Here is a 26,898-nt window from a genome sequence, read left to right as displayed (position 1 = left end):
AACTAATAACATTCCATGATGGAGCACTGCAACATAAATCAAAATTTTGAAAGGAAACTTGCAAAATCAACAATAATATAATTGTCAGGGATGACGATGCATCCCAGCCCCTGCAGAGCCTCAAGTGTACCAGTCCACACTGCGTGCTCCCTCTCCAGGACTACTCAGCTATGAACACAACTGTGATAGAGGGGCAGACACTCAGGTCAAATGACCCTCTTGACCAGCCACAGCTTGGACCTGTTGATGGTCAGGCCCAGGAACAGGCTTACAAGGAGGTACTGCTTCCTCCTGGCCCCACTCCCACTAGGATCCCCTACTTATACTCTTTTTGAATAAAATAAAAAATCAGTAAATTAAACAAAAGGTAAGGAATGGTCGCCCAGTGGGGCACGGAAACTAAACCAAGATGGCAATGGATACTTAACTAACTAACTAACAAAATGCACCCCAGCCCCCACTGTCCACTGGTCATGGAATACTGAAACATGCTGGTGGACATCATCTACCTCCTCTCCAAGGCCACCCAGATGCGAACATAACTGTGATAGAGGGGCAGATAGTTGAGTTGTTCAGTCCCTTGACCATCCGCTACCTGGACGTGTTAATGGCCATCTTGACCGGACGTATGAGGAGGTCCTTCTCCCTCTTCACCCCACTCCACAGTTGGATCCCCCCCCAATTTATATGTGCTCATTAATAACCCATTTCTCGTAACCATAGAAATGTAATTAACATTAAGAAACCACACCAATTTAATTAAAAATACATTGACATAAAGGATAGTGGTAGAATTCTTCCATAAAGCTGAATTATCAAACTGAATAGAAGTTGTTTTAGTCTAAGTAATATTTTTGACTTGTTGCTAATTAGTATTGGCATTTTTTTCTCTTGTTGTAATTACAATACTTCTGAAGAAAATTTAGGATTTGTCATCACAAATAAGATATAGGCTTTGCATTTTTCAGTGGGTGGCATAGCAAGTTTGTTTGCTGTTGAATTGTAAGAAAGCCTTGCTGAGTGATCCAGTGATCTCTGGGTCAAATACTTGTACTTGGATTGGTTGAGTGTTGGGTATTTGTGCCATAGGAGTTGCTGCTGTAGCAGAGATGTAGTTCCTGTGGTATTATGCTACTGATTTGCAAAGTGTTGGCCTGCAGTTCTCGATGTCAGATCGATTGTAGCATGTTTAGTTGGGATTTCCAACATAAGCCGCTGTGATATCACCAAGCTGTTCATGAAACAGGTTGCATTAAATAATCCTCACAGTCAGCCAACCAGGAAATGAAAAACACTTGAAATCAATTTTTTCAACAATTTACATAGAGCAAATGAAGGTTATAGTATACACAGGGGGTGAATGTTAAAGCAGAATATTATGACATAATAAACAAAATTAATTAAAATATGTATTTTTAAAAATCTCGTAACACTCAAAACTAGATCTACTGTTCTGCATTAGTTATTCCTCTAATCACAATTTTATAAACCCAGTTACGCCAGATTAAACAAAGTGCAATTATTTGTTTATGAGCTTTCTAACAGTGATGTGGGAGCAAAAAACAGGAGCTTTTGCCACATGAACGATATAACTGATTGCTGCTCCAGTTAGTTAACCAAATTCAATCAAAGATGGAGCAGTTAGTAACAGACAGCAATTTGGGCATAAATTAGCGCTTGTTCTGGTCAATTTCAGGGAAATAATGATTGTTAATACTGAGTGTGTGCTGTCAGATCCCCTCCAGGAAATCTGGATCCTTGTTTACGGGTGAAATAGTTAACGGTCCTTCTATTTTACAAGCATTGGCAATTGAGATAATTTGAACCATATTATGCAGTTTGACATGTTAAAAAAACAATCAGAAGGTTTGGATTACACGTCAATGAATTAAATAATATGAAAGCAACCACTGCAGGAAAAATGTATTGCCTTTATTTAACTTAAATTCTGATTGTTCTCTGTTTTAATTTTGTTTTTGTTTCTGCAGCTCACGTTAACAACAGCGCAGCAACAATTGTTACTCCAGCAAGCACAGGCCCAGCTGCTGGCTGCTGCAGTCCAACAACATTCAGCAAATCAGCAGCATAACACCACGGGAACTACCATCTCTGCCACAGCAGCAACTCCTATGGCACAAATACCCATCACTCAACCAATCCAAATACAAGTAAGCATGGATTTGTTTGTGGCCAGACTTTTAAAGTGGGATCAAGCATCCAACACATGGATAAATTTGTTTATAGCACAGTGAGAAGATGATAGAAAAAAATTTTTGTTACCCTGGATTTTTTATATTCGTTCATGGGATGTGGCATTGCTGGCTAGGCCAGCATTTATTGCTTTCGAGAAGGTGATGGTGTGCTGCCAACTTCAAAGGTACATGGCTATTTTTCAGAATTAATTAAAAATGTCTGACTAAAAACAATTTTGCAGTGACTGTTCCATCACTCAAATTAGTTATCATGTTAGCAGTTTCCAAGCATGAGGACCAGTAACTTACATATTGCTCAAGGTCATGCAGTTCCTTATGACTTGATGTTTGAACAAGAAGTTAGAATCACTGCACATCCTGGCTAGGATATAGATTGTCTAGTTTCAGAAGCAACCTGCTCTCAGCCCAGTGCTACAAGTCTTCATTTTAGAAAACTAACAAGGTATTGGAAAGTTTTAAAAAAAAAATCTATAATCTGGAGATAATTCATAGAATTCCTACAGTGCAGAAGGAGGCCACTTGGCCCATCCACCTGCACCAACAATAACCCCACCCAGACCCTATACATAACTCCACGTATTTACCCAGCTGGTCACCCTGACACCAATTTAGCATGGCCAATCCACCTAACCTGCACATCTTAAGAGTGCGAGAGGAAAGTGAAGCACCCAGAGAAAATCCACGCAGACACTGGGAGAATATGCAAACTCTACACAGACAGTGACCTAAGCTGGGAATCAAACCCAGGTCCCTGGCGCTGTGTGACACATGTGCTAACCACTCTGTCACTGTGCCGCACCACTTATTATGGTTCTTTTATACAAGCTGATTTTTTTTTTCTCAGCTTGTAACCATAAACCAAAATACATTTATCTTCTATCATTCTTAAAGTACCCACTTTAGTTCATTTGCTACTCTTGACTTTGATAAACCAGAAGTTAATTGAGTAAATAGAAATCAGGGGCAAGGAAATATTTCCACTCAATGAAGTTATGCCTCGTACAAAGGGAGATTTTTGTGATCGTTGACAATCAATTCTCTCAGTCTCAGAGCATCTCTACAGACCTAACCATCTCCAGATCTTTAATCAATTAACTTCCCTCCATCATAATGTCAGAAGTGGGGATGTTTGCTATACATCCGTGTTCAGTTCCATCCACAATTTCTCAGACAGTAAAGCGATCTGTGTTCACATGCAGCAGACCTACACAATATCCTGACTGCTAATAGGTGGCATGTTACACTAATACTACACAAGTGGCAGGCAATGACCATCTCAAAATAACTGAATCTAAGCATTGACCAGAAATTTAACTGGATCAGCTGCACAAATATTGTGACTGCAAGAGCAGAACAGACTTCGGCTATGCTGTAGCAATAGGCTCATCCACCTTCTGCCTTTTCCGTCGTTTACAAGGCACAAGTCAGGAATGTGAAATGTGAAAGTCAGGAATGTAAGTGAATATTCTCCACTCCCTGGTTGAGTGCTGTTCCAACAGCAATCAAGCCCAGGATCTTCCAGGAAAAAGCAGCTTGCTTAATTAGCATCCTACCCACCACTTTAAATTGGTCACTCCTTCGCCACTGCCACCAGGACCATCTACAAAATGCACCGCTGCATTCAAAGGCTGTTTTAACAGCACTGAAACCCGGACGTTACTTCCAAGAAGGGTAAGACTAGCAGGCACAATGGAATGTTCACATCCCACAATATCTTTACTTGGAAATAGATCAGATCACTGTTTCTATTTGTTGCTAGTCAAAAATCCTGAAACTCACTTCCTAACAACATCGAGGGAGTACATATGCTACATGGATTGCAGTGGTCCAAGAAAGTAGCTTGTCGCTGTGTTCCTGAGGCCAGTTGGGGTGGGCAATTAATGCTGAACTTACGAGTAACACTTGTATAACATGAACATTTTATTTTTCAATATTCTACAAGCTAGATAATTGTTTTTCTAAACTATTTAATGGACTGATTTTCTACGTATGTTATACTGATTATCCTATCATTTGGCAGGATCTGCAACAGTTACAACAGTTACAGCAACAGAACTTGAATCTGCAGCAGTTTGTTCTGGTACAGCCTGGTCACCCAATCACCACCAACCTGCAGCCGACACAGTTCATCATCTCACAAACGCCACAGGGGCAACAAGGTGAGAGACTGTTTTTAACTCTGACTTAAAACAAGAATCTCAGGAAACTGCAGTGTTATGAATATTGACACTAGTAGAAATTGGACACACAATATGTGAAGAGAGCTGCAAACTCTTGGACAAAAGAGAGGAATCCCATGTGGAGGAAGTCCAAATCTTAGTACATGTGGAATTAACTAGGAAATCATTTTTTTTAGCTAGCACCCTTGTTCAGTTAATTCTTTATATGCCTGTGTAATATGTAATCACAAGCAAAGATTCATTTCTGAAGTCAGTCATTTTTAGGTTTTCTTCTACCATCTTTGCTACACACATGATTTAAAACTTAATGCACCTTGATGTTAACCAAGGCTGACAGACTTTAGTTTTGTCTTGCTTATGACCTGACATGCTGAGAATGTTCTGATGTCCAGACTAATTGTGGTAAATGTAACAAAAACTGAAATGCAAAGGTTCCCCTTGTAAGTCTTTCACATTTTAAGAATTTTTTGACCATTTTTCCATAGAAAGATTTTGGGGGAAATTAAGTGTTGTCTTTAAATGCTTTGATTGTAAATAATGAGCAATTTACTAGCCTGTTAGCAATTAAAATCCCTCACGTCTGTTTTGTTGGAAAGTCTATGACCCCCTATTGCTGTGAACAGAGGCAGATAATCTATTGTTCAGGTTTTAGGAGGAGGTTAAACTTCCTAGAGAACTGGCAGAAATTGTTTAATTCAAGCAAGCAACCCACTGACCAATAGGCATTTGATATCTTATTTGTTTCGTATTATTACACAAAGATAAGTTGCACTGATTGAACCAAGGGAGTTTAGTCATAACTGCTACTCCATATGTTCATCTTAGTTAAAAATAATCCAACTTATTGATTTGTATCACATCATGCCTTGCCAGTTGCTTGCTCAGCCTGTCTTACGGGAGCGTTTGAGAACACAGAGTACATGGGAATAACAGCAGAATCCAGTATTTGGAGGAGGTGGTGGCATATTGGTAATGTGATTGGGCTAGTAATGCAGAAGCCCATACTTTGGTCTTCTGGGGACACGAGTTTAAATCCCATCATGGTAGCTAGATGACCTAGAAACTACCATTGATTGCTGTTAAAAACCCATCTGGTTCACTAGTGCCCTTTAGGGAAGGAATCCATCCTGATCCCGGTCTAGCCACCTTAAAGCTCCAAATTAGCAGTCTAGAGGTGATTGACTTTTAATCTCCCTCTGAAATGGCCTAGCAAGCCATTCAGCTCAAGGGCAATTAGTGATGTGTAACATATGCTGGTTTTGCCAGCATATCCATATACAGTGCAAGAATAAAGGGCAGCGTGAGTCAACTACAATCAATGTTAGCAGCCTTGCTGGAGTAACTAACTTCTTGAATACATGGAAGTGTCCACAGAGGCTCCCTGTCAGTCATTGTGTTAAAGTTACTTGAACCATAACGTAATGGTTAAAATTAGCTGTTCTATAACCAAGCTTCTTGGTCAGTTCCTAAACTGACATTTCATAGAATCATAGAAACCCTACAGTGCAGAAGGAGGCTACCTGGCCCATCGAGTCTGCACCGATCATAATCCCACCCAGGCCTATTTCTTTTTCCCTACACATTTACCTGCTAATCCCTCTACGCATCTCAGGACACTAAGGGGCAATTTTAGCATGGCCAAACAACCTAACCCATACATCTTTGGACTGTGGGAGGAAACTGGAGCACCCGGAGGAAACGCACGAAGACGTGAAGAGAATGTGCAAACCCCGCACAGACAGTGACCCAAACTGGGAATCGAACCCATGTCCCTGAAGCTGTGAAGCAGCAGTGCTAACCACTGTGCTACCGTGCCGCCCGTCATTTGAATATGATATCCAAATATTCATTTCTTGGCAAGTTTGGAACTAATGTTTTTGTTGAGTGGTGTCATATAATCATATTTTTGTTTCTGCTTCACTAACATTGGCACCACAGCAGCCTTGGTTTTGCAGAAATGTCTTTCAAGTTTTGATGCTGAAATATTTGGCATTATATGACGCTGGTACTGCAAATAGTTTTTTAAAAAATCAACTAATTTTCCACAAACTAATTTTAAATTAAGTTCCATTTGATGGTTGACAAAGGATATTTTCATTCTGTAAGAAACCTGAGTGGAAAAGTTTGATTTGTTCCAACCAGGGGATTTTTGAACAAATAAATTGGTATTCTTGTTCAATGAGGCCATTATAGAATTTGGCAAATGACAGTGGTGCCATGAAAGATGTTAATCTTTAATTGAAGAAGAGCAGATGTAACTTAATTTGTTCGAGTTGACTATACCTAAAATTGAAATCCTTGACAAAGTGTTAATAATAGTCATTTATATTGCAAATGTTAAGAATAAACAGAAAATAAATTACCAAACAAATGAAGCTAAGAGTGACATAATGTAGTGCTGTTTTCTAAACATTAACTTATCTCTTTCCTTCAGATGTTCAACAGCCTGCAGTGAGTTTCCAGCATTTGCTATTTTATTTTAGATTTTCTGTATTTGTGATCGTTTGCTCCTTTTACGCGTGATGCAAGATAACCGTTTGTTCTTAGGGAATCTTTAATTCTCTTAGGATGTTAGTTTTGATTGAAGATTTAGTAAATTTGAAAAAATACTTTGAGATAAGAATTTTTAAAATTAATATATGTTTGTATTTACCACGTTAGGTCTCGTACAAGCCCAGAACCTTTTACAACAACTACCTCAGCAAAGCCAAGCCAACCTCCTGCAGTCTCAGCCAAACATCACCTTCAGCACGCAGGTCAGCTTACTGAAAAGAAAACTAAGCACTCTGGTTTTCTTATCTATTTCAGCTTTAAAAAACTTTCCTATCTTCCCCTTTAACTAGTGTAATACTTGAAAGTGCAGCAATTTCATAACATTCAAAACTTGGATATTCATGTGAAGACCCTTCCTGTCATTATTATCATTAATGCACATTTTAAATTATCTAGAATCTCAAACAAAGCTATTGATACATTTAGTGAATAACATTGCAAAAGCCTACTTGGAGTTTTGCCTCCAAAACTTGCATTTTTAATTTTATCCCTAATAGCAATTTTTCTCCACTATAAAGCTGTTTGTACTTGCAAGAAAGTGAAAAACATGTTTTGTGAAGCTGAAACAGGAGAACTAGCTTTGGACAAGGTTGGGAGTCAGCATCCAATTTCAGTATTACCATTGATGAAACCAGCTACAGTTTGTTCATCTTGGTTCAGCTGAGTTGATATTGGTGTGGATTGTTTCATCTCTGTCACTGATTTTGTATAATCTTGCTTTCTAAAAAAAAAGTTATTGTAGATGCCTTTAAGGGCATTTTGAGACCTTAGATTTAATGGGAACGCATGATAATGAGAAGGGCTGGTAGTGGAGGGCAGATTTGTTGTGTTTTATGAGAATCGTAGGACAGCAAAATCTGTTGGAATAAGGGGAATTTAGATGCAAGTCCAGCTTTAGATGTAACAATGAAGATTGACTTGGAGCAAAGGCTGTGTGAAAAGATTTTGAGGCTGACCTGACTGAGGGACTTGAAATGGGCAAATTAGGACTTTGAATGATAGATGGAAAAGGTTGTATATAATTAGGGGAAAGGACTTAGACCTGGAATTGATATCCCTGCCCTGTCAATGGTAGTTCGAGTGGCAAATATAATAACCATTACTTGTTTTTGAGCCATATGAACTCAAAACCTTAACTCTATTTTCTCTCTTCACAGATGCTGTCAGATGTGCTGTGTTTTTCCAGCATTTTCTTTCTGTTTTACATTCTAGTATATGCATTATTTTGCTTTTATTAACCGTTGAGGTAGCTTTGGTGAAAAGGAATTTGGTGAAAAGCCTTTTAGTAAGGCTTTTACCATTCTCAGGATCTTGATGGACTCCACCAAGATGAGGGGGTAGATGGGGAGAAATACGTTAACAAGGGAATGCTTTCTGAATAAAATGAGAGCTGTAGAAGAGGGAAGAGAGTAAAAGGAGTAGGTTCCACAAAAGTGGTTGGAGAAGTTCACCTCCAGGAAACAGGTAGGAGAGACCTGCATCAGGCGAGGGTAATAAAGAAGTTACTAATGTTGCCTCAGGGGAACCTGCTGCAGTGAGAACATAACAACAACTTGGATTTATATGGGTTTATTTGCACTGAGGAAAATGTGTAATGTAAAGCATTGGCAAATGTCCATTCTGATTTGGAGCAGCAGGAAAGAGTATCAGCAAGGAGCTACAAAGAGTATGGTGCAGTAAGCTATGGGTGGGGGCATATAGGGCTTTGGTCAAAGTGCTCCTACAGATGCACACAAAATAGTGACCTTGACTTAAAGCTGCAGTTATTCTTCAAGGCAGACGTAAAGGTTCTTGGTACAAATGGCTGATGTGCTACAACCAGAGAAGGTGAGGCAGAGCGCTTAATTCTGTGATTGTGCAGTACTTTGTTGGATACATGGAAAGAAATGAATGTGTATTGCTATCAACAACATGAAGAGTGACCCATTTTGTCAGAATAATAGTTATGAAGTACATGGGTGTAATACTCATTTTAAATTAATTTCTCTTTCCAGCCATACACCCTTGTTCCAGAACCATACAAATACACAAGTGGGCAAGGAGGGTTATTCCATGTCACATTTCCCTTGGAAGTAATCAGAAGTGCATGAATGATTCAGGAATTAAATTTAAGTTGCAGTGATTTTTATCCATGTAATCTATGGTTATTTAAAATCATAATTTTACTTATGGCAGTAGGGGCTCCATAGATGAAATTGTATTGCAATTTTGTTCATAACTTTTGTTGACTTATGTAACATCTTTTAAAACTAATTTATTAAAGTTTAAAATTTAATTTCCTTCAGCCAGCAACACCGACACGCACAACGATAGCAACAACTCCTATCCAGTCGGTTCAGCAGAGCCAGTCGACACCAAAGCGCGTAGATACTCCAAACATAGAGGAGCCTAGTGATCTTGAGGAACTTGAACAGTTTGCCAAGACGTTTAAACAAAGACGTATCAAACTTGGGTTCACTCAGGTGGGAAAACTGGTGCATTTTTAAATCAGTGACTATTATAATGGTTTCCAAAATAGAGTAGTGATTGACTGAATTCTCCAATATCTTATTGTTAAACTAAATTGATAAATAATTGTTTGTTAGGACAGAACTTGAGTATTGCTGAAAAAAAAATGTTGTCAAAGCTTTTTGTCTTGCATTTATCAGGACAGTTTGCAAGCAAACAAAATGTAAAAGGACAACAGCTTATACTTCATGTGAAGAAAGTGCTGATTGGTTGATAAGTAGAACATAGAACATTACAGCGCAGAACAGGCCCTTCGGCCCACGATGTTGCACCGACCAGTTAAAAAGCAATGACCCTCTAACCTAAACCAAACCCTTTCCATCCATAAACCTATCCACGGATCTCTTAAACGCCCCCAAACTAGGCGCATTTACAACTGCAGCAGGCAGGGCATTCCAATCCCTCACCACCCTCTGGGTAAAGAACCTACCCCTGACATCCGTCCTATAACTACCACCCCTTAATTTAAAGCTATGCCCCCTCGTGCTAGCTTTCTCCATCCGAGGAGAAAGGCTATCACTGGCCACCCTATCTAAACCTCTAATCACCTTATATGTTTCAATAAGGTCCCCTCTTAGCCGCCTTCTTTCTAACGAAAACAACCTCAAATCCCTCAGTCTCTCCTCATAGGACCTCCCCTCCATACCAGGCAACATCCTGGTAAACCTCCTCTGCACCCTCTCCAAAGCCTCCACATCCTTCCTATAATGTGGGGACCAGAACTGCACACAATACTCCAAGTGCGGCCGCACCAGAGTCTTGTACAGTTGCAACATGACGCTGCGGCTCCTAAATTCAATCCCCCTACCAATAAACGCCAAGACACCGTATGCCTTCCTAACAACCCTATCTACTTGATTCCCAACTTTCAGGGATCTATGTACACATACACCTAGATCCCTCTGTTCATCCACACTATTCAGAGTCCTACCGTTAGCCCTATACTCTACACATCTGTTATTCCTGCCAAAGTGAATTACCTCACACTTATCCACATTAAACTCCATCCGCCACCTCTCGGCCCAGCTCTGCAACTTGTCCAAGTCCCCCTGTAAACTAAGACACCCTTCCTCACTATCTACCACACCTCCGACTTTGGTGTCATCAGCAAATTTACTAATTCACCCAACTATACCCTCATCCAGATCATTTATAAAAATTACAAACAGCAGTGGCCCCAAAACAGATCCCTGAGACACACCACTCATAACTGAACTCCATGACGAATACTTACCATTAACCACCACCCTCTGTCTCCTATCCGCCAGCCAATTCCTGATCCAGTTACCTAAATCACCCTCAATCCCATACATCTGCATTTTCTGCAGAAGCCTTCCATGGTGAACCTTATCAAACGCCTTACTAAAGTCCATATATACTACGTCAACTGCCTTACCCCCATCCACCCCTTTGGTCACTTTCTCAAAAAACTCAATAAGGTTAGTAAGGCATGACCTACCCTCCACAAAACCATGCTGACTATCTCCAATCAATTCATTACTCTCCAAATAACTATAAATCCTATCCCTAATAATTTTTTCTAAAACCTTACCCACAACAGAAGTAAGACTCACCGGTCTATAATTCCCAGGGAAGTCTCTGTTCCCCTTCTTAAACAATGGGACAACATTCGCCATCCTCCAATCCTCCGGCACTATACCTGTGACCAACGACGACCTGAAGATCAGAGCCAGAGGCTCTGCAACTGCCTCTCTTGCCTCCCAGAGAATCCTAGGGTAAATCCCGTCCGGCCCAGGGGACTTATCTATTTTCAAACCCTCAAGAATATCTAGCACATCCTCCTTATCAACTGCAATACTGTCCAGTTTACAACCCTGTAACCCAGTGTTCTCCACAGCTACATTTATGTCCCCCTGCGTGAACACCGAAGAGAAATATTGGTTCAATGGCTCTCCAATCTCTTTTGGCTCCACACACAAATTCCCACTGCTGTCTCTAACTGGCCCCAATCTTGCCCTAACCAACCTTCTGTTCTTAACATATCTATAGAACGCCTTAGGATTCTCCTTAACCCTATCAGCCAAAGTCTTCTCATGTCCTCTTTTAGCCCTTCTTAACTCACTCTTTAACTCCCTCCTAGCCAATCTAAAGCTTTCTAGTGCACTACCTGAGCCCTCAAGTCTCATCCGGACATAAGCCTCCTTTTTCTTTTTAACCAGTGAACCAACTTTCTTAGTGCACCACGGTTCCCTAGCTCGACCAATTCCTCCTTGCCTGACAGGGACATACATATCAAGAACTCGCAGTAGCTGCTCCTTGAAAAAACTCCACATTTCGGACGTTCCGAGACCCTGTAGTCTCCTAGTCCAACCTATGCTTCCTAATTCTCTCCTAATAGCATCATAATTACCCTTCCCCCAGCTAAAACTACTGACCCGAGGTTCATGCCTATCCCTTTCCATCACTAAGGTGAACATCACCGAATTGTGGTCACTATCACCAAAATGCACACCAACTTCCAAGTCTAGCACCTGGTCTGGCTCATTTCCCAGCACCAAATCCAATATAGCCTCACCTCTAGTTGGCCTATCAACATACTGAGTCAAAAAACCTTCCTGCACGCTTTGCACAAAAACTGACCCCTCTAATGAGCTACAGCTATAGCTATTCCAATCAATATTAGTAAAGTTAAAGTCCCCCATAACAATCACCCTATTACTTTCACTCCTATCCAGGATCGTCTCCGCAATCCTTTCCTCAACCTCTCTAGAACTTTTAGGAGGTCTATAAAAGACTCCCAACAGGGTGACCTCCCCTCTCCTATTTCTAATCTCAGCCCATACTACCTCAACAGACAAGTCCTCATCAAACTTCCTCTCTGACACCGTGATACAATCCTTGACCAATAATGCTACCCCTCCCCCCATTCTACCTCCTCCTCTGCTCCGACTGAAGCATTTGAAACCCGGAACCTGCAACAACCATTCCTGACCTTGCTGTATCCATGTCTCTGAAATGGCCACAACATCAAAGTCCCAGGTACTGATCCACGCTGCAAGTTCATCCACTTTATTGCGAATACTCCTCGCATTAAAGTAAACGCATTTCAAACCCTGCTCCACTTCACCCCCACGATGCCGTGCATTGCAGTCCCCATGTATGCCCCCCTCACTTTCACCCCCGCTACTCAGGATCCCACCCCCCCTCTGAATCAGTTTAAACCCCACTGCATAGCCTTTGCAAATTTTCCCCCCAAGATATTGGTTCCCCTCTGATTCAGGTGTAGACCATCACTCCTGTAGAGGTCCCACCTTCCCCAGAATGAGCCCAATTGCTCAAGAACCTGAACCCCTCCCTCCTGCACCATCCCCTCATCCACGAGTTCAAACTTTCCCTCTCTCTGTTCCGCTCTAAACTATCCCGTGGCACAGGCAAGAGTCCCGAGATAACCACTCTGTCCGACTTGGCCTTAAGTTTCCACCCCAACTCCATAAAGTTTTGCTTAATATCCCCTTCCCTTAACCTCCCTATGTCATGCGTCCCCGCATGAACTATGACTTGGGGTTGATCTCCCTCTCCCTTAAGAGTCCTAAACACCCTGTCTGAAACATCCCGGACCCCAGCCCCTGGGAGGCAACACACCAGCCCTGAGTCCCTCCCATTACCTCTGACTCTCCTATCCGTCCCCCTAACTGTGGAGTCCCCAATCACTAGGCCGAATCTTTTACATCCCCTAACCACCTGAGCCTTCACAACAGGCTCACCTCCAGAGACCTGCTCCCTTTGGCTATCTCCAGTTGATACCTCCTCAACTGTAGCCTCCAGGACAGAAAACCTATTTTGGAGGGGAACAGCCCCAGGGGATTGTCCCCCCAATTGCTTCTTTCCCCTCTTCCTGGCAGTTACCCAAGACTCATTTCTAAGAGTGACTATCTCCTTGTAACTCCTATCGATGTCCGCCTCAGCCTCCCGAATTATCCGGAGTTCCTCCAATTCCAACTCCAGCTCCTTAACACGCTCCTCCAGAAGCTGCAATCTTACACACTTCCTACAGGTATAATCAGCAGAAACACTACTGGTGTCCCTCACCACATACATACCACAGGAGGTGCGGCTCACTGCCTGAACTGCCATCTCAGAAACAATTTCCAGCAGAAAAGAAAACAAAAGAAAAAAAAACTTCCCACACACTTAGAATTAGGTTAGAGGAGGTGGGAGGGTGGGATTTTCTACCAGTGTAGAGGATCGGGTATCTTCTCTGTGCCAATTTATAGGGTCAGAGACCCGAAAAAAAACTACAAATACCGGTAAGTGTCCTAGTGACGACTTCCGGTTTCTAACTAATTCAAAAAAAGAAAAAAAAAACCACCGCTACTCGCGACTTTAAACTAGAAATAAAAAGTTAAAAATGTAAACAAGAAAAAGTACCTTACTCGCGACCTCCACACACACCCAAAAATCGCTGCCTTTCGAAGCTGCTCCACAGGAACAAGTAGAGTCTGAAATGTGTCTAAGGGCGCCACTTTCGTCCTGGCGAGTACCCAATCTACCTCAATTTATCCTGGGAGGGTGGGGTATCCCAGAAATTTAGGTAGCAGATAAATCTAGCCATTTTATGCTGCTACTTTGCAGTCATAACATGAGTGGTATTCATCACTGATAAGTCAAAAAAGACGGTCTGCCTGTCACACATGAGTAATGTGGTGCATGAATTTAAGTACCGGTGTGATGCTAGGTATGTAGGCCATACACCATAAAGACTGGCGGATCGTATCAAACAGCATGTCCCTTTGCCAATTTGCAATAGACAAGGTATTGACCCCACTCAACCAACCTGTATTTGCAAAACTCAAACCACACTGTCTGACATTAGATGTGAATTTGTCATTGGATAACATTTGCTGAACAATCCTAAGAATTACACTGACACCCAGTTTATGATTGTTGGTTGGGCTTGCACTGTCATGCACTTGTTGCACATTAGGAGCTATGTATCTTAAAGCACTGGGCCCCATTCTTTGCAGAGAAAAAGAACATGTACACATAATTGAGCCTATTTTAACTAAACAAAATGGGTAACAGCCATTCTCTGGTTCATTACTCAGGCCAATGCCTTGATGAATCAAATTGCCTGGTTTGAATTTAAACAGTTAGAAGTCTCACAACACCAGATTAAAGTCCAACAGGTTTATTTGGTATCACGAGCTTTCAGAGCGCTGTTCCTTCATCAGGTGAGTAAAGTGGAGTCTCTCCATTCCACTCACTCTGATGAAGGAGCAGTGCTACGAAAGCTCGCGATACCAAATAAACCTGTTGGACTTTTAACCTGGTGTTGTGAGGCTTCTTACTGTCCAACGCTGGCATCTCCACATTGTGAATTTAAACAAAACTTGGTTGTGCACTGTCAGTTATCAGTTAATTGCTATATCCTCCATGGCAACCCCTCTACTAATCAGTCTTCTTGTGAATTCATGAATTCTCATGAAGTATACATTGTTATTGTCTTTACTTTTGGTGTTCCAGTGAATTGTCCTGATAAGTGCAAGAAGCAAAGCATCAACAACATTCAGCAATACTCAAATTGATAAATGTTTTCCAAATGTTTTATAGAAAAAATTATTATTAAATTGAAAAATGTTGCAAAATTTGGCTAAAGCAGTGAAAACTTGAATGAAGTGAAAATGCCAGTAAGGAACAAAACAACAGTGGTTATTTTACTTTGACGTTTCATGTGCAAAACATTTTAAGCTTTTACTTGGTGCACAATACACTAGAAGTTGCAGTGCAATACATACTGTCTGTAATAACAGAAAATCTATGTGAAGACCCCCAAAAAGCTATAAAGGGTGCTTTAGCCTTGGCCTGTATTTTTTAACCCCAAAAATTCAATATATTCTTTGCTTTATACTAGTTTTTCACAAAGTTGTACTGAAAAACATGGACTGTGTACTTAACAAGATGCACATGCATGAAATGTGCTGCAAAATCAAATCAATTTAAATATTTAATCACATCATTGGGACTATTCAAACATAACATTTATGATGACTCGAAAATGGTGCACCGAACACACTAAGGGGGTGATTCTCCCAAAAGTGCTGAATTGGCGGGAAAACTGTTGTAAATCACGACTGTTTTTAGTTCAACTTCAGACCTGAATCTCCCATACACTGTGCAACGCGGAGGTCACAATTGTGAATCTCATTAAAGCTTGGGCGGGGGTCAGGGCCTATTCATGCCGAAGTCTGACAGTTCCGGAACTCTGCACATATGCAGTGGCCAGATCTGTTTGATCCCCATTTTCTGGCCAGCCTGGGACCCCCACACTGCTGCACTCTTGGCCGGTCGCAGCCCACACGTATTCCTGGGCCAGCCCCAAACACCCCATCCTGGAGTGCCGTGCCCTGCCCAGTGCCTGATAGGCAGTGCCAAAGTGCCCCCTGGGCATGGGCACTTTGGGCTGTGCCAGGGGATACAGGCTGGATGCCCATGTCTGAAGGGCACCCCCCCATTGCCCAACCCCTTGGGGGAAGAGGGCCCAATTGCCTCTCTTCACTCCAGCAGGGTCTCACGCTAATTCCCTACAGGTGGGGAGCTACTCTAACTCCCACTGGAGTGAAATACTTCTGGCGGATTGGGAGAGGCTAATGGGCCTGGAGAATTTGTGCCAGGCCCGATAAAATACATTTTAAAAAGATTTGAAATACTTGCGTCTCTTCCCGCCAGTTTCCAGCACAGTCCCGACTGCTCCTGTTCTCAGGCTGTGGGAGATGTGCATGCATCGGGAATGCATGCACGAATCCCTCAAAATGGCCAACACACAATTCTCCCATCCAGCACATCAAAAAATGTCTGCGTCGGGATGGGAAAGTAGCCCCCAAAGCTTCTGAGATCTATGGGTTCAGATTTTATGCTTAGAATGATGAAAAACTATCAGCACTTGTCATCATTACAATTGTGACACTGATAATAACTTCAGGTATCTGCACACGCACTTTAAATGTGGAAATACAGCGGTTGTTGTCAGTAATTCCTGCTTCTCCACAGGGTGCTGTGTCGAAGTCCCCATTGATTGAAAGCCTTCTGAAATCAGTTGAATGTACAGGAACTTTAATGCTATCTATGCAAGTTTTTCTGTGATGACTCAGCTTCTATCTTACTCCCATGTGTATCACCCAAGTTTTATTTCACTTTCTGTAAAATAATTATGAAGTGAAGAATAATCAGTGTTTTTAACTTCCTGATTTGCTGTCTGAGACAATTCTTCAATGTGTTTGGCTGCTTAGTCTGTTCATTGCCAACCGTGTTTCTGGATTCCAGAGATCCCCTCAAGCTGATGCTATAATCAGTGTAATGTCAAGAAAGTCAACAGACTACATAGGTTACTAGATCTTTGTAGATAGCCTTCAACAAGGTCAGCACTATTGCTTTGCTGCTGATTGTAAAATATAAGCCTGCAACTATTTCAAATTGTAATAACATCATTCTTGAATCTATTGAGAGTTAGATAAACATATTGCACTTAGTGAATTTCCCTCCCATTTTCTCCTTTTATTCTCATTAAAGAATGTAGCTGTTTGTGAGGTTTTACTTCACAAACATTAGCAGTCATCTTGGTGAGGTGACTTGATCATGTGGTTATTTTCCATATTGGAGTGGACTGTGTGTATTTGTGAACTGTTTCGAACCAGCGTAGATGATTTTGTTCTTTTACCATTCAACTAAAACAAGAAATGTGACCAAGCTTGTACCCTTGTAAGCTTATAAGAAGTTACAAACCTCTTTAAAATATGCTTGTGATGGACTGTAATATGCAAAACTAGCAATTTAATTTAAAGAGTTATTATATGCTCTAAGCACTTACAATCTTATTGTATTCTTAAATTAAAATTATACTTGAACTGGTCTCTTGACAGGGTGATGTAGGACTTGCCATGGGAAAACTCTATGGAAATGATTTCAGCCAAACTACAATCTCTCGTTTTGAAGCCTTGAACCTCAGCTTTAAGAACATGTGCAAACTCAAACCATTGCTTGAAAAATGGTTGAATGACGCAGGTTTGAGAGTTTTTCATCACTTTTTTTTCTCATTTCACTCCTATGCTGAGAGTCAGCAAATTGAGCGAAGTTCTTCGTTCTAATTCAGTTTTACACTTTATTTTTACCTTTCACGGGGCATAGGCTTCACTGGCTAACCAGCGTTATTCTTGCCGATCCCTAATTCGTGGTGGTGAACCACCTATTTGAACCACTACACTTTGTGTGGTGTAGATACACCCACAGCACTATTAGGGGGCAAGTTCTAGGACTCTGATCCAGCAACAGTGAAGAAACAAAAATATAGTTCTAAGTCCAAATGGTGTGTCGCCTGGAGGGGAACTTACAGGTGGGTGTTTCCACGTATCAACTGCCCTTCTCCTCTAGGTGGTAGAGGTTGCAGGTTTGGAAGGTTTTGTTGAGGGAACTTTGGGTAGTTACTACAGTGCATCTGGTAGATGGTACATCATGCATCAGGCACTCTGATGAAGGGTCGTTCAAGCTCAAGTGTTAGCTCTATTCTCTCTCCACAGCTGTTGTTAGATCTTCTGAGATTTTGCAGCATTTTCCATTTTGATATTTGTTTTCTTTCATCACGGGAATTCAACATTGTGGGAGAGAAACCCTGAAGCTGTGATCAGGCTGTCTGTGGACTACACATGTGACTAACAAACTTACTGCTAACAGAACTAATGGGGCTATACAGTTCTGATGTGATAATTTTGCGAGATACAGTGGCATAATGGTAATATCACTGGACTTGTAATCAAGGGGCCCACACTAATACTCTGGGCATATGGGTTCAAATTCTACCACAATATCTGATGGCATTTGAATTCAATTAATGAAATCTAGAATAAAATCTGGTCTAAGAATAGTGACCTTGAACCTAACACTGACTGTTGTAAAAATCCATTTGATCCACTACTGAAAGGAAATGTGTCATCTTTACCCAGTCTGGTCTACGTATCACTCCAAACCCCTAGTAATATGGTCAATTCAGCTGCCCTCTGAAATGATCTAGCAAGCTGCTCCACTCAAGAACAATTAGGGCTGGACAACAAAGCTGGCTTCATCAGTGAAATACACATCATATGAAAGAATAAAAGAAAAAGTACTCAGACCCTAAGCCTGATAAAAGGACCACCCTAAGCCTGATAAAAGGACCAAATTTTGCCTGCTGTGTATGACCTGGACCTGGCAGCTTGAATTGTATTACGTTATAAATTGACATGGCTGCTTTGAATATAATCGCCATAGCAGCCACAGTAGCAGGTATCTAGCCTGTGAGTTGCACTCTCAGAAATTTCTTAATAGATTTGGAAAACATGATTTTCGTTTCATAGCACTGTATTGATTTTGCCTAAGTTTGATTTTTCAAATACCCTGTTACCGCATCCTTGATATTGATTCCAGCTTTTCCCTGATACTGTTGTCAAACAAATGAGCATTTTGCACCCTGTTTACTCCCTCATTTTTCAAGCAGCAGAGTTTACATCTGCAACCTCCATCCACAGAGACCGTTCTGGAAGATCATGACCAATGCATCAATTATCTCTAGCCAGCTCTTTTAAAACCTGAGGATATGAGTAGTCAGGTCCAGGTGAATTGTTAGCTTTTAGTCCCATTAATTTCTCCAGCACTATTCCTTTACTAATAATCGCTTGAGTTTCTCACTGTCATTAGTCCTTGATTCCCCACAATTTTCTCTATGTTTGTGAGTTCCACTGTAAATAAATACTTCAGAAACTATGTAAAGGTTGGCTCCAGTTCTGTCCTTCACTTAACTAGTTTTCTAATATAGAACATCTGGGCAATGTTTATAACGAAAACAGTATCCCTTTCCTATGTGTTTGTCATTTAAAATCAAATTTGTTTTAAAAGGTTGTGCTGCTGTGTGGGCCTCAGAATTGTACAACATTGAAACAATGTACTATACTGCAAAATGATAGGCTCTCCTTACGTTTAGGCTTCCATACATTCAGTTCACGGCATGAACCAAGAAATGGTGATGAAGCTCAAACAAGTATCCTACCCTGCTCAACTGGGTGTTCGTGCAATAGGCCAAAACAAATTAGTATTTGTATTAACTACTAGGGATACTGAACTTCAGTAAAATATTACAGCAATCCTGAAATATTTCGGCATAACTGTGCATTTGATAAATGACCAGTCCAGCAGAAAAGTCTGAAAATGAACTCTAAATCTAAATATTTAAGCATTGGGTTTTCTGCAGCATTTAAACAAACAATTACTTTTATGGATAGATCTAGTAGGCTGACATTTTGTTTTGTCTTCAAACAGAAAATTTGTCAGTAGACACTGCATTATCAAATCCCAGCTCCTTGGCTTCGCCAGGACTAGGAATCGAAGGGCTGAGCCGCAGGAGAAAGAAACGCACCAGCATAGAGACCAATGTTCGAGTGGCCTTAGAAAAGAGTTTCCTGGAGGTCAGTAACCAGCATTGAGATGCGTGGTAGTGAGCAACCAATATTGTGTGATATATTTAGTTCTGACTTTTATTAGTCATTAGCCTGTGTTGTCTTCAAGTTGGTATATAAATAAAACAATTAACTTATTTCCCATATTTGGCAAAGTTTAACGTGAGAATGATGTGCAATCTTGACTTATCCCATCGTTGACTCATAATTAATGATATGATTAAGCCATATTTTAATGTCTCTTCTTGCTAATTTTACTAACCTTGATGTAGATAAAAAGGGACTATTGGGCTCATCTTTATGAATCAGTGAGCCACAAAGATGATAGTTTGCATTCGGGTATGTTTTATGACTAATTGAATAACTCAACATGAAACTGGCTATAAGAACTGTTCACCACCTTGTAACTCCATTTTTATGGACATGCACTTGTTCTCGTTATGGGGAAGCAGTACTGTCACCTCTTCCTTTTATTCAGGCTTATTGGAGATAAGAGATTACCTAATTTTGCAAATAGTTATGAGACCAAATAATTGGAGGTTTTTGTTCAATGGAACTGACTTCTCTCATCTTAATAGATGCACATATTCACCAAAAATAGAGGCAGTACCAGTGATATATGAATGCAAGTAAGAACAGAGTTGATTACATTTATTCATCAACATTTTGCAAGTTGTTGTATTTTGCCATTCTGATTAGCTGCTCTCTTTCAGCCAGTCGATAAACATTAAAACCCCAAGCCACACTTCGGAGCCTCCAAAATTAGACTGCTGAGATCTTTGTATCAGTACAATTTTTGTTCACTTATTATAGCTTGGGTGCTTTTCCTTCAGGAACATATCCTGTTTCTTTAAGCAAATTGATTTGACCAGAGTCAAGACTTGCTGCCCTTCAAGTATGTTTTAGGTAGATAAGGCTAATACTGTACCACAGAAAACTGTTTCCTGAGGGATTTGTACCACATTTGAGAATTCCAGTTCCAAGAAGTGCAAATCATCTGTAAGAATCAAAATAATCCTTTGCTAATCAACACCACATAGCTTCTGAAGAACCTGTACATTCTACAAGCCCTGGACTCATTAAAGAATTTGTAAAGAAGTTTTATATTCTGGGTTTCTTGACTTCAAATTATTTGATTACCACAGAATCGTAATCAGGGTGGCTGACTATCCACAAAATCCCTGAAAAAACAGCATGTGAGTTCTATTCCTGAGATGGGGAGTTATCCTTTGAGGAGTGATTGAGTGGACGAGGCCTATATTTTTTGGAGTTTAGAAGAATGAGAGATATTTAAATGGATCATTTATAAAATTCTTATGGGGCTTGAAAGGATAGATGCTTAGAAGCAAAGGCAACATGAAAATCGAAAATACAGAGTTACAGTCTTTAGAATGATGAATTGGCTATTTATGACTGAAGAGAAATTGATTCACTCAAAGGGTTGTGAATTGTCTACTCCAGGCAGCTGTGGATGCTCAGTCATTGAGTATATTCAGGAGAGAGGTCAATAAGATTTTTGGGTACTAAGGAAATCAAAGCATATTGCAGGAAAGTGGAATTGAGACAGAAGATCAGAAATAATCTTGTTGAATGGCTGAACAGTCTAGAAGGGTCAAATGGCCTATTTTGCTCCTGTTCCTTATGTCTGTGGCTGTTGAAACACTCGTATGCTGTAATCACCAATACTCATACGATACTCATGCCCTTAAACACTTTGAAGACAAAACTTTTATTTCCTTTACCACCCTGATTAAGCTGAGCTTATTCAGGTCCCAGTGATAGGTTATGGCAGTAAATAATGGATTTCATACTTGGGCCCTATTTGAACACACAATTTTATAATATGCACAGCAATTAGCCCTTTTGGACTATCAAATTTTAATGTTAGCTCTCTGCAAGAGAAATTTAGCCAGTCCCGCTTACCTATTTCCTATAGCCATACAATTTGTTTCCTGAGTATTTATTCAGTTCCTTTTTGAAATTCTCGATTTGAATCTGACCTTGCCACCCTTTCAGACAGCTTATCTAAAGCATAAGCACTCTGTATAAAATGTTTTTCGGTTGTGTTGCCTTTTTTTTGTAGTCTATAAACTTTTAAGTTTATGTCCTGGTTCTTGATCCTTCTGTGAATGGGAACAGTCTCTCTCTATCTACTCTATTAAACCTCTCATGATTCGGAACACCCCTATCAGATTTTTCTCAACTTTCTTCTCTAAGGAGAACACCCTCACTTCTCCAGAGTATCTTTTTAACTTCTTAACTTATGTCTCTCCTCACTGGAGCTGTTCATAAGAAACTGGTCAGACTACATATATCATTTTTTTATCATGATTGGTTCTTTACAAAGAGAAACCATTACTATCCAACCCATTCTTCTACTGAAATCTTTCCCTGTCCAGAGCAGTGACCTTAAAGAGGCCATGTTATTCACCAAAAAAAAAGTGTGCTCCAAGTGACAAAACATGAATGAGCAATGCAATAGGATATACGTTTATATATTTAGTTTCTTGTAATTATAAAATAACAAAATTATCAAATTTTGACCATTGTTATGTGTTAGGTATGGTAAAAGAAATCTCTATTCAACTGTCATTAAAAAGTATATTTCATTCATGCAGAACCAAAAGCCTACCTCGGAGGAGATCATGATGATTGCCGATCAGTTGCAGATGGAGAAGGAGGTGATCCGAGTCTGGTTCTGTAACAGGCGCCAGAAGGAGAAGCGGATTAATCCCCCCAGCAGTAACAGCGGCACTACCACTTCTACCAAAACAATTTTTCACAACCCCACCTCCATGGTAGGAGAACATATGTAGAATCTAATTTAAATAAATTCGCCACAAAATACCAATTTTATTTCTACTCCTGTTCACAAGACTTAGTTAACAGAATGTTTCCTGCAACTTGGCTGTAAGTAAATTGTGTAAACGTGCTGTGATGTACAGAAAATAGAATTTTGGCACACTAACATAAACTTTGTAAAGTTGATATACCTGTTCCAGCTGACATGGGTATTATAGGTTAGTTTGAAATATGTACAGTGAAAAAAATGTACAAAACAGAGAACAAAACTTATGAACCAGAACTTTAGATTTTCACATGGATTATACAGCATACTTTAATTTGGATAGCTTGTGAATGGCTTTAGATGGCTTCGTTTCAAAGGTTGTTTTAGGTCACTGTTGTCAGTATATTGGTCACTGGCCACATTTGGGTAACTGTGAACCCAGATGTGACTAATTGCATTTCCCAACAGTAAATAAAGAGGATAATACACATTGGGCATATGATTTCAATGCTCATATTGTATGCATGTGTGTGTTTGTGTATTTGTTGAATGTTGGTAATAAAAAACAAAGTGTGCAATCCCAGCTGATACTACTGGACGAGTGACATCCCATGATGGAACCTGGTTTGATAGATCTTAACTTTTATCTTTTGTTTAGATAAGTGGATGGCAGCTACTGTACAGAGTCACAGGAATCAGCTGATGAACTTTTAACAAAAGAATGAAACATTTATTAAACAAGAAAAGATTAACTATTTTTGCATGACTCCTTCACTCCATTATACCTTTACAGATACATACAGATTCACAAGGATAAAACAAGTTACAAAATCAGTCTTGCACTCTGTGTAAACCAGTAAACAAAATGTTGTCAGACACCTCTCAGTCTGAAACCAATTGATAGGTGTCACGCAAAATAACTTCTATGGATTTCTCAATTCCTCCCAGATGCTCGTCAAGCTGTGAGCCAGCTGGTCTCACTGGAACTCCATGTTTCACACAAGGATTTCCGATTTCCACTCTTGAAAAACGCGCCTTGGAATCTTCTCTCAATCAATGCTTTCTCTCGGACGACTTCACTAAGAATTCACTTCCAGGACTTCAGCCTCTCCTTTCCATGTTCCTCCACCCTGGATCACCACGTGCATTCAAGCTTTCTTTCCACACGATCTCTCAGATACCAAGCCATGCCAACAGAAACCATTGCTTCACAGGCCCATACTAAGGAGTCACCAACTGTCTGCTTTCTGAGCTTTGCCTTTTTGCAATCCCTCTCTGCTCCTCACTTTTTCACTCCACTGAAGAAAACCTTTCACCCCACATTCCAGTTCTTTGTTCCTTTTATCAGAAATTCTTTGTACAATTTGCTTCTGTCTCTCTCCTTGATTTCTGGGACTTCTTTAGTTTCTGGCACTTGTTTTCTCTCCTTGTGTACTGTCCTGCCTGTTCTAGCAGTTTCTGTGGAAAGTTGCTTCCTTCTGGATCACATTGTTCCAACTGAAGCCAAACTGCTTTTGCTTTTCTCTGCAGTCCCCTAGTTCCTAGGCATTTTTCATACCTTTTGTTTTATAGTTGTAAAACCTTCATTAAAAATGCAGGCATCGAAATAAACTTTCAGACTTGCAGGTAACCTTTAAAAATGAAACTAAATCTTAGAACTATACCTTATTCTTAACATGCACAAGTACAAATATAAATTACTTAAAACTATATCTATTTCCTAACGAAGAAGATTTTGATTATGTTGAATGTTCTGTTTTCTCGTTGAATGGTAGACAAACAGAAAATAGGAGCAGGAGTAGGTCAATTGGCCCTTCAAGCTTGAGTAAATATATGCAGGTGAAGTACATTTCCCTTTCTATATACATTCTTGGGATGTGGTTGCTGGCAAATCTGGCATTTATCATCCAACCTTACTTGCCCTGAGAGGGTGTGTTTCTAAATGAAGCACTTCCAACTAAATTTAGTGCATATGACTAAAACAGTGTTACCATAACTGCACTTATGACTAATTAAATATTTCTATTGGATAACATGCTACAGTTTAAACCAATGTTGTATGCAAGTAGTTTGTGAATAATGTAAGATTGTCTTCTATTTAGGAAGCCTTCTGTAATTACAGCTGTTAAATTTAGAGTAAGAAGCTTAATGTCTTAGCTGACACTTTTCTCCAGGCTAACTTTGAGACTGATTTGGCGTCTTGTTGAAGTCTGAATATCCTGTAACCCGACAAATTCAAAACTTGCGATTGAGCTATTGGGTAGAATTTCCAAAGTTGCAGATCAAGTAAGTTTATTGTCATAATGGTCTTTATGCTAACCAGTCAAGTTGAACCATCCTGCTTCAAGTGCTCAAGAGAAACTATGTGTGTGTTCGTATATGTAAGTGGTGTGAGGAGAGAGAGAAAAAAGTAGGGTCATTGTTATCTTCCATAACTGATTTTGAAAAGGCTACCAATGAAATGATAACCAAGAGCCAGACTGGAAATGGCTTTCTGGTTAGTTCTTGAGGAATTTCAAAAGAAGGTGGAGGTTATTTGGAGCAAGACTATAAAACTAACGAGCTACATCAACACCAAGGAATATGGTGAGATTATCCTCTTACTACTTCCCTTCCAATTATTGTACAGATTTGCACATCTGGTTTTGGTACATCATGGTGTACAGAGCGGTTGTCATCCCCACACTGTTGTACTGCAGTGAGACCTGTATTGCAGTGAGACTAACAATGTAGCAATGATATATCAGGATGACACGGTAGCATTGTGGTTAACACTGCTGCTTCACAGCGCCAAGGATCCAGGTTTGATTCCCAGCTTGGGCCACTGTCTGTGTGGAATTTGCACATTCTCCCTGTGTCTGTGTGGGTTTCCATCAAGTGCTCCAGATTCCTCCCACATTCTGAAAGACATGCTGATTAGCTGCATTGAACTGAGCAGAAGCTGGAGTATGGCGACTAGGGGAATTTCACAGTAACTTCATTGCAGTGTTAATGTAAGCCTTACTTGTGACCAATAATTTAACTTTAACCTTACAAACGGGTGCCAGAGAAATTCCATCAGTAATGCCTGGGCTGCGTCTTCAATTTAAAATGAGAGGACCTTTGAACAAAGGCTAATGCCATTCTTGATGCCAACTTCAGAAGCATTTAGGCATAACTCCTGCAATGTCAACTTCAGCAAACTGGATGGACACTGTGTCCGGCCGGTTGAAAGCATCTGTCCTGCCACGTCTTGTTTTTCTCAGTTCTCAAATGGCCAGCTTTTCAGAGAAGGACAAAAAAAAATGCCTCAAAGACACATTGAAGCTTTCGTTGGAGGATGACACCATTGACGTTAATGACTGGGAGAAGCTTGCTACCAATCATACAAATTGGCAGCAACTTGTCCATCAAGCTGCATCATGCTTTGAGTCACAGCATCTTTATGATGAGACAGAGTGACAGCAGGTAAGGAAAGTTAAGGAACCTGCACTCTGGATCCGACTCCCTCCTGGGAGATCCTGTTCCATGTGCCCAAAGATCTGTAGGTCAAGAATTGACCTGTTCAGTCAGATGAAGACCCGTGGCAGAAATTCAGGTCCCTGAGTAGATATCTGCAATTTGAGGGAGGTACTCCATCTCCTTCTTTCTTCCTGAAAAATCAGATATCCTTGAATATTCCATTCCCAGCCTTGGCCACTTAGCCATGGTTCCAATTATATCATACCCATCTATTTTTCCTTGCTCTTATTCTATTTGGTGCACTCATATATTTGTATGCTCCAGATCTTCCTGACACACTCTGGTTATCATTACCCGCAGTGCTACCCTGTCGTTTTCTGGTTAACTATCAAAACCGTACCTCATCTGAACATTCATTCATTCATAGCCATCTGCTTACTCTGCACTGCCAATTGCTGTCGCAGTTGTGTGATGTGTTTGCATTCCCAAAAAGGTCTATTATTATGCCTTTTGGTTGCCTCTCAGTCTCTTCTGCACCAAATTATTTACTTTATTGTGCTGATATGGTCTGCAAACATCTTGCCATTTGTTTGGACATTGCCCCCACCCTCCATGGCCTGGGGTCTTCTTATGCCCCGATGGCCTGGGGTCTCCTTGCCTCCCACCCCTCCCCCCATGGCCTGGGGTTTTCTTGCCACCCTCCCCCCATTGTCTGGGGTCTCCTTGACCCCCCCTTCCCCCATGGCCTGGGGTCTCCTTGACCCCCCCTTCCCCCA

At 40.6% G+C, this 26,898-nt stretch overlaps 1 protein-coding gene across 3 annotated transcripts in view; it reads left to right on the top strand.

The window, feature by feature from the left end:
• LOC145353092 (POU domain, class 2, transcription factor 1-like) overlaps window positions 1-26,898 on the top strand; it is a 207,664-nt gene that overhangs the window by 150,995 nt on the left and 29,771 nt on the right. For all 3 annotated transcript variants that reach the window (XM_080203452.1, XM_080203451.1, XM_080203453.1), the window contains 7 exons: window positions 1,989-2,168; window positions 4,234-4,372; window positions 7,055-7,149; window positions 9,232-9,408; window positions 17,332-17,473; window positions 19,757-19,902; window positions 22,512-22,691. In XM_080203452.1, coding sequence (XP_080059578.1) covers window positions 1,989-2,168; window positions 4,234-4,372; window positions 7,055-7,149; window positions 9,232-9,408; window positions 17,332-17,473; window positions 19,757-19,902; window positions 22,512-22,691 — 1,059 coding nt within the window. The remainder of the gene's footprint in view (window positions 1-1,988; window positions 2,169-4,233; window positions 4,373-7,054; window positions 7,150-9,231; window positions 9,409-17,331; window positions 17,474-19,756; window positions 19,903-22,511; window positions 22,692-26,898) is intronic.

This window comes from Carcharhinus amblyrhynchos, chromosome 15, assembly GCF_965287045.1.
Source record: "Carcharhinus amblyrhynchos chromosome 15, sCarAmb.v2.hapA, whole genome shotgun sequence".
In the NCBI taxonomy this organism is placed as follows: Eukaryota; Metazoa; Chordata; class Chondrichthyes; order Carcharhiniformes; family Carcharhinidae; genus Carcharhinus; species Carcharhinus amblyrhynchos.
This window is presented reverse-complemented; position numbering and strand designations above follow the sequence as displayed.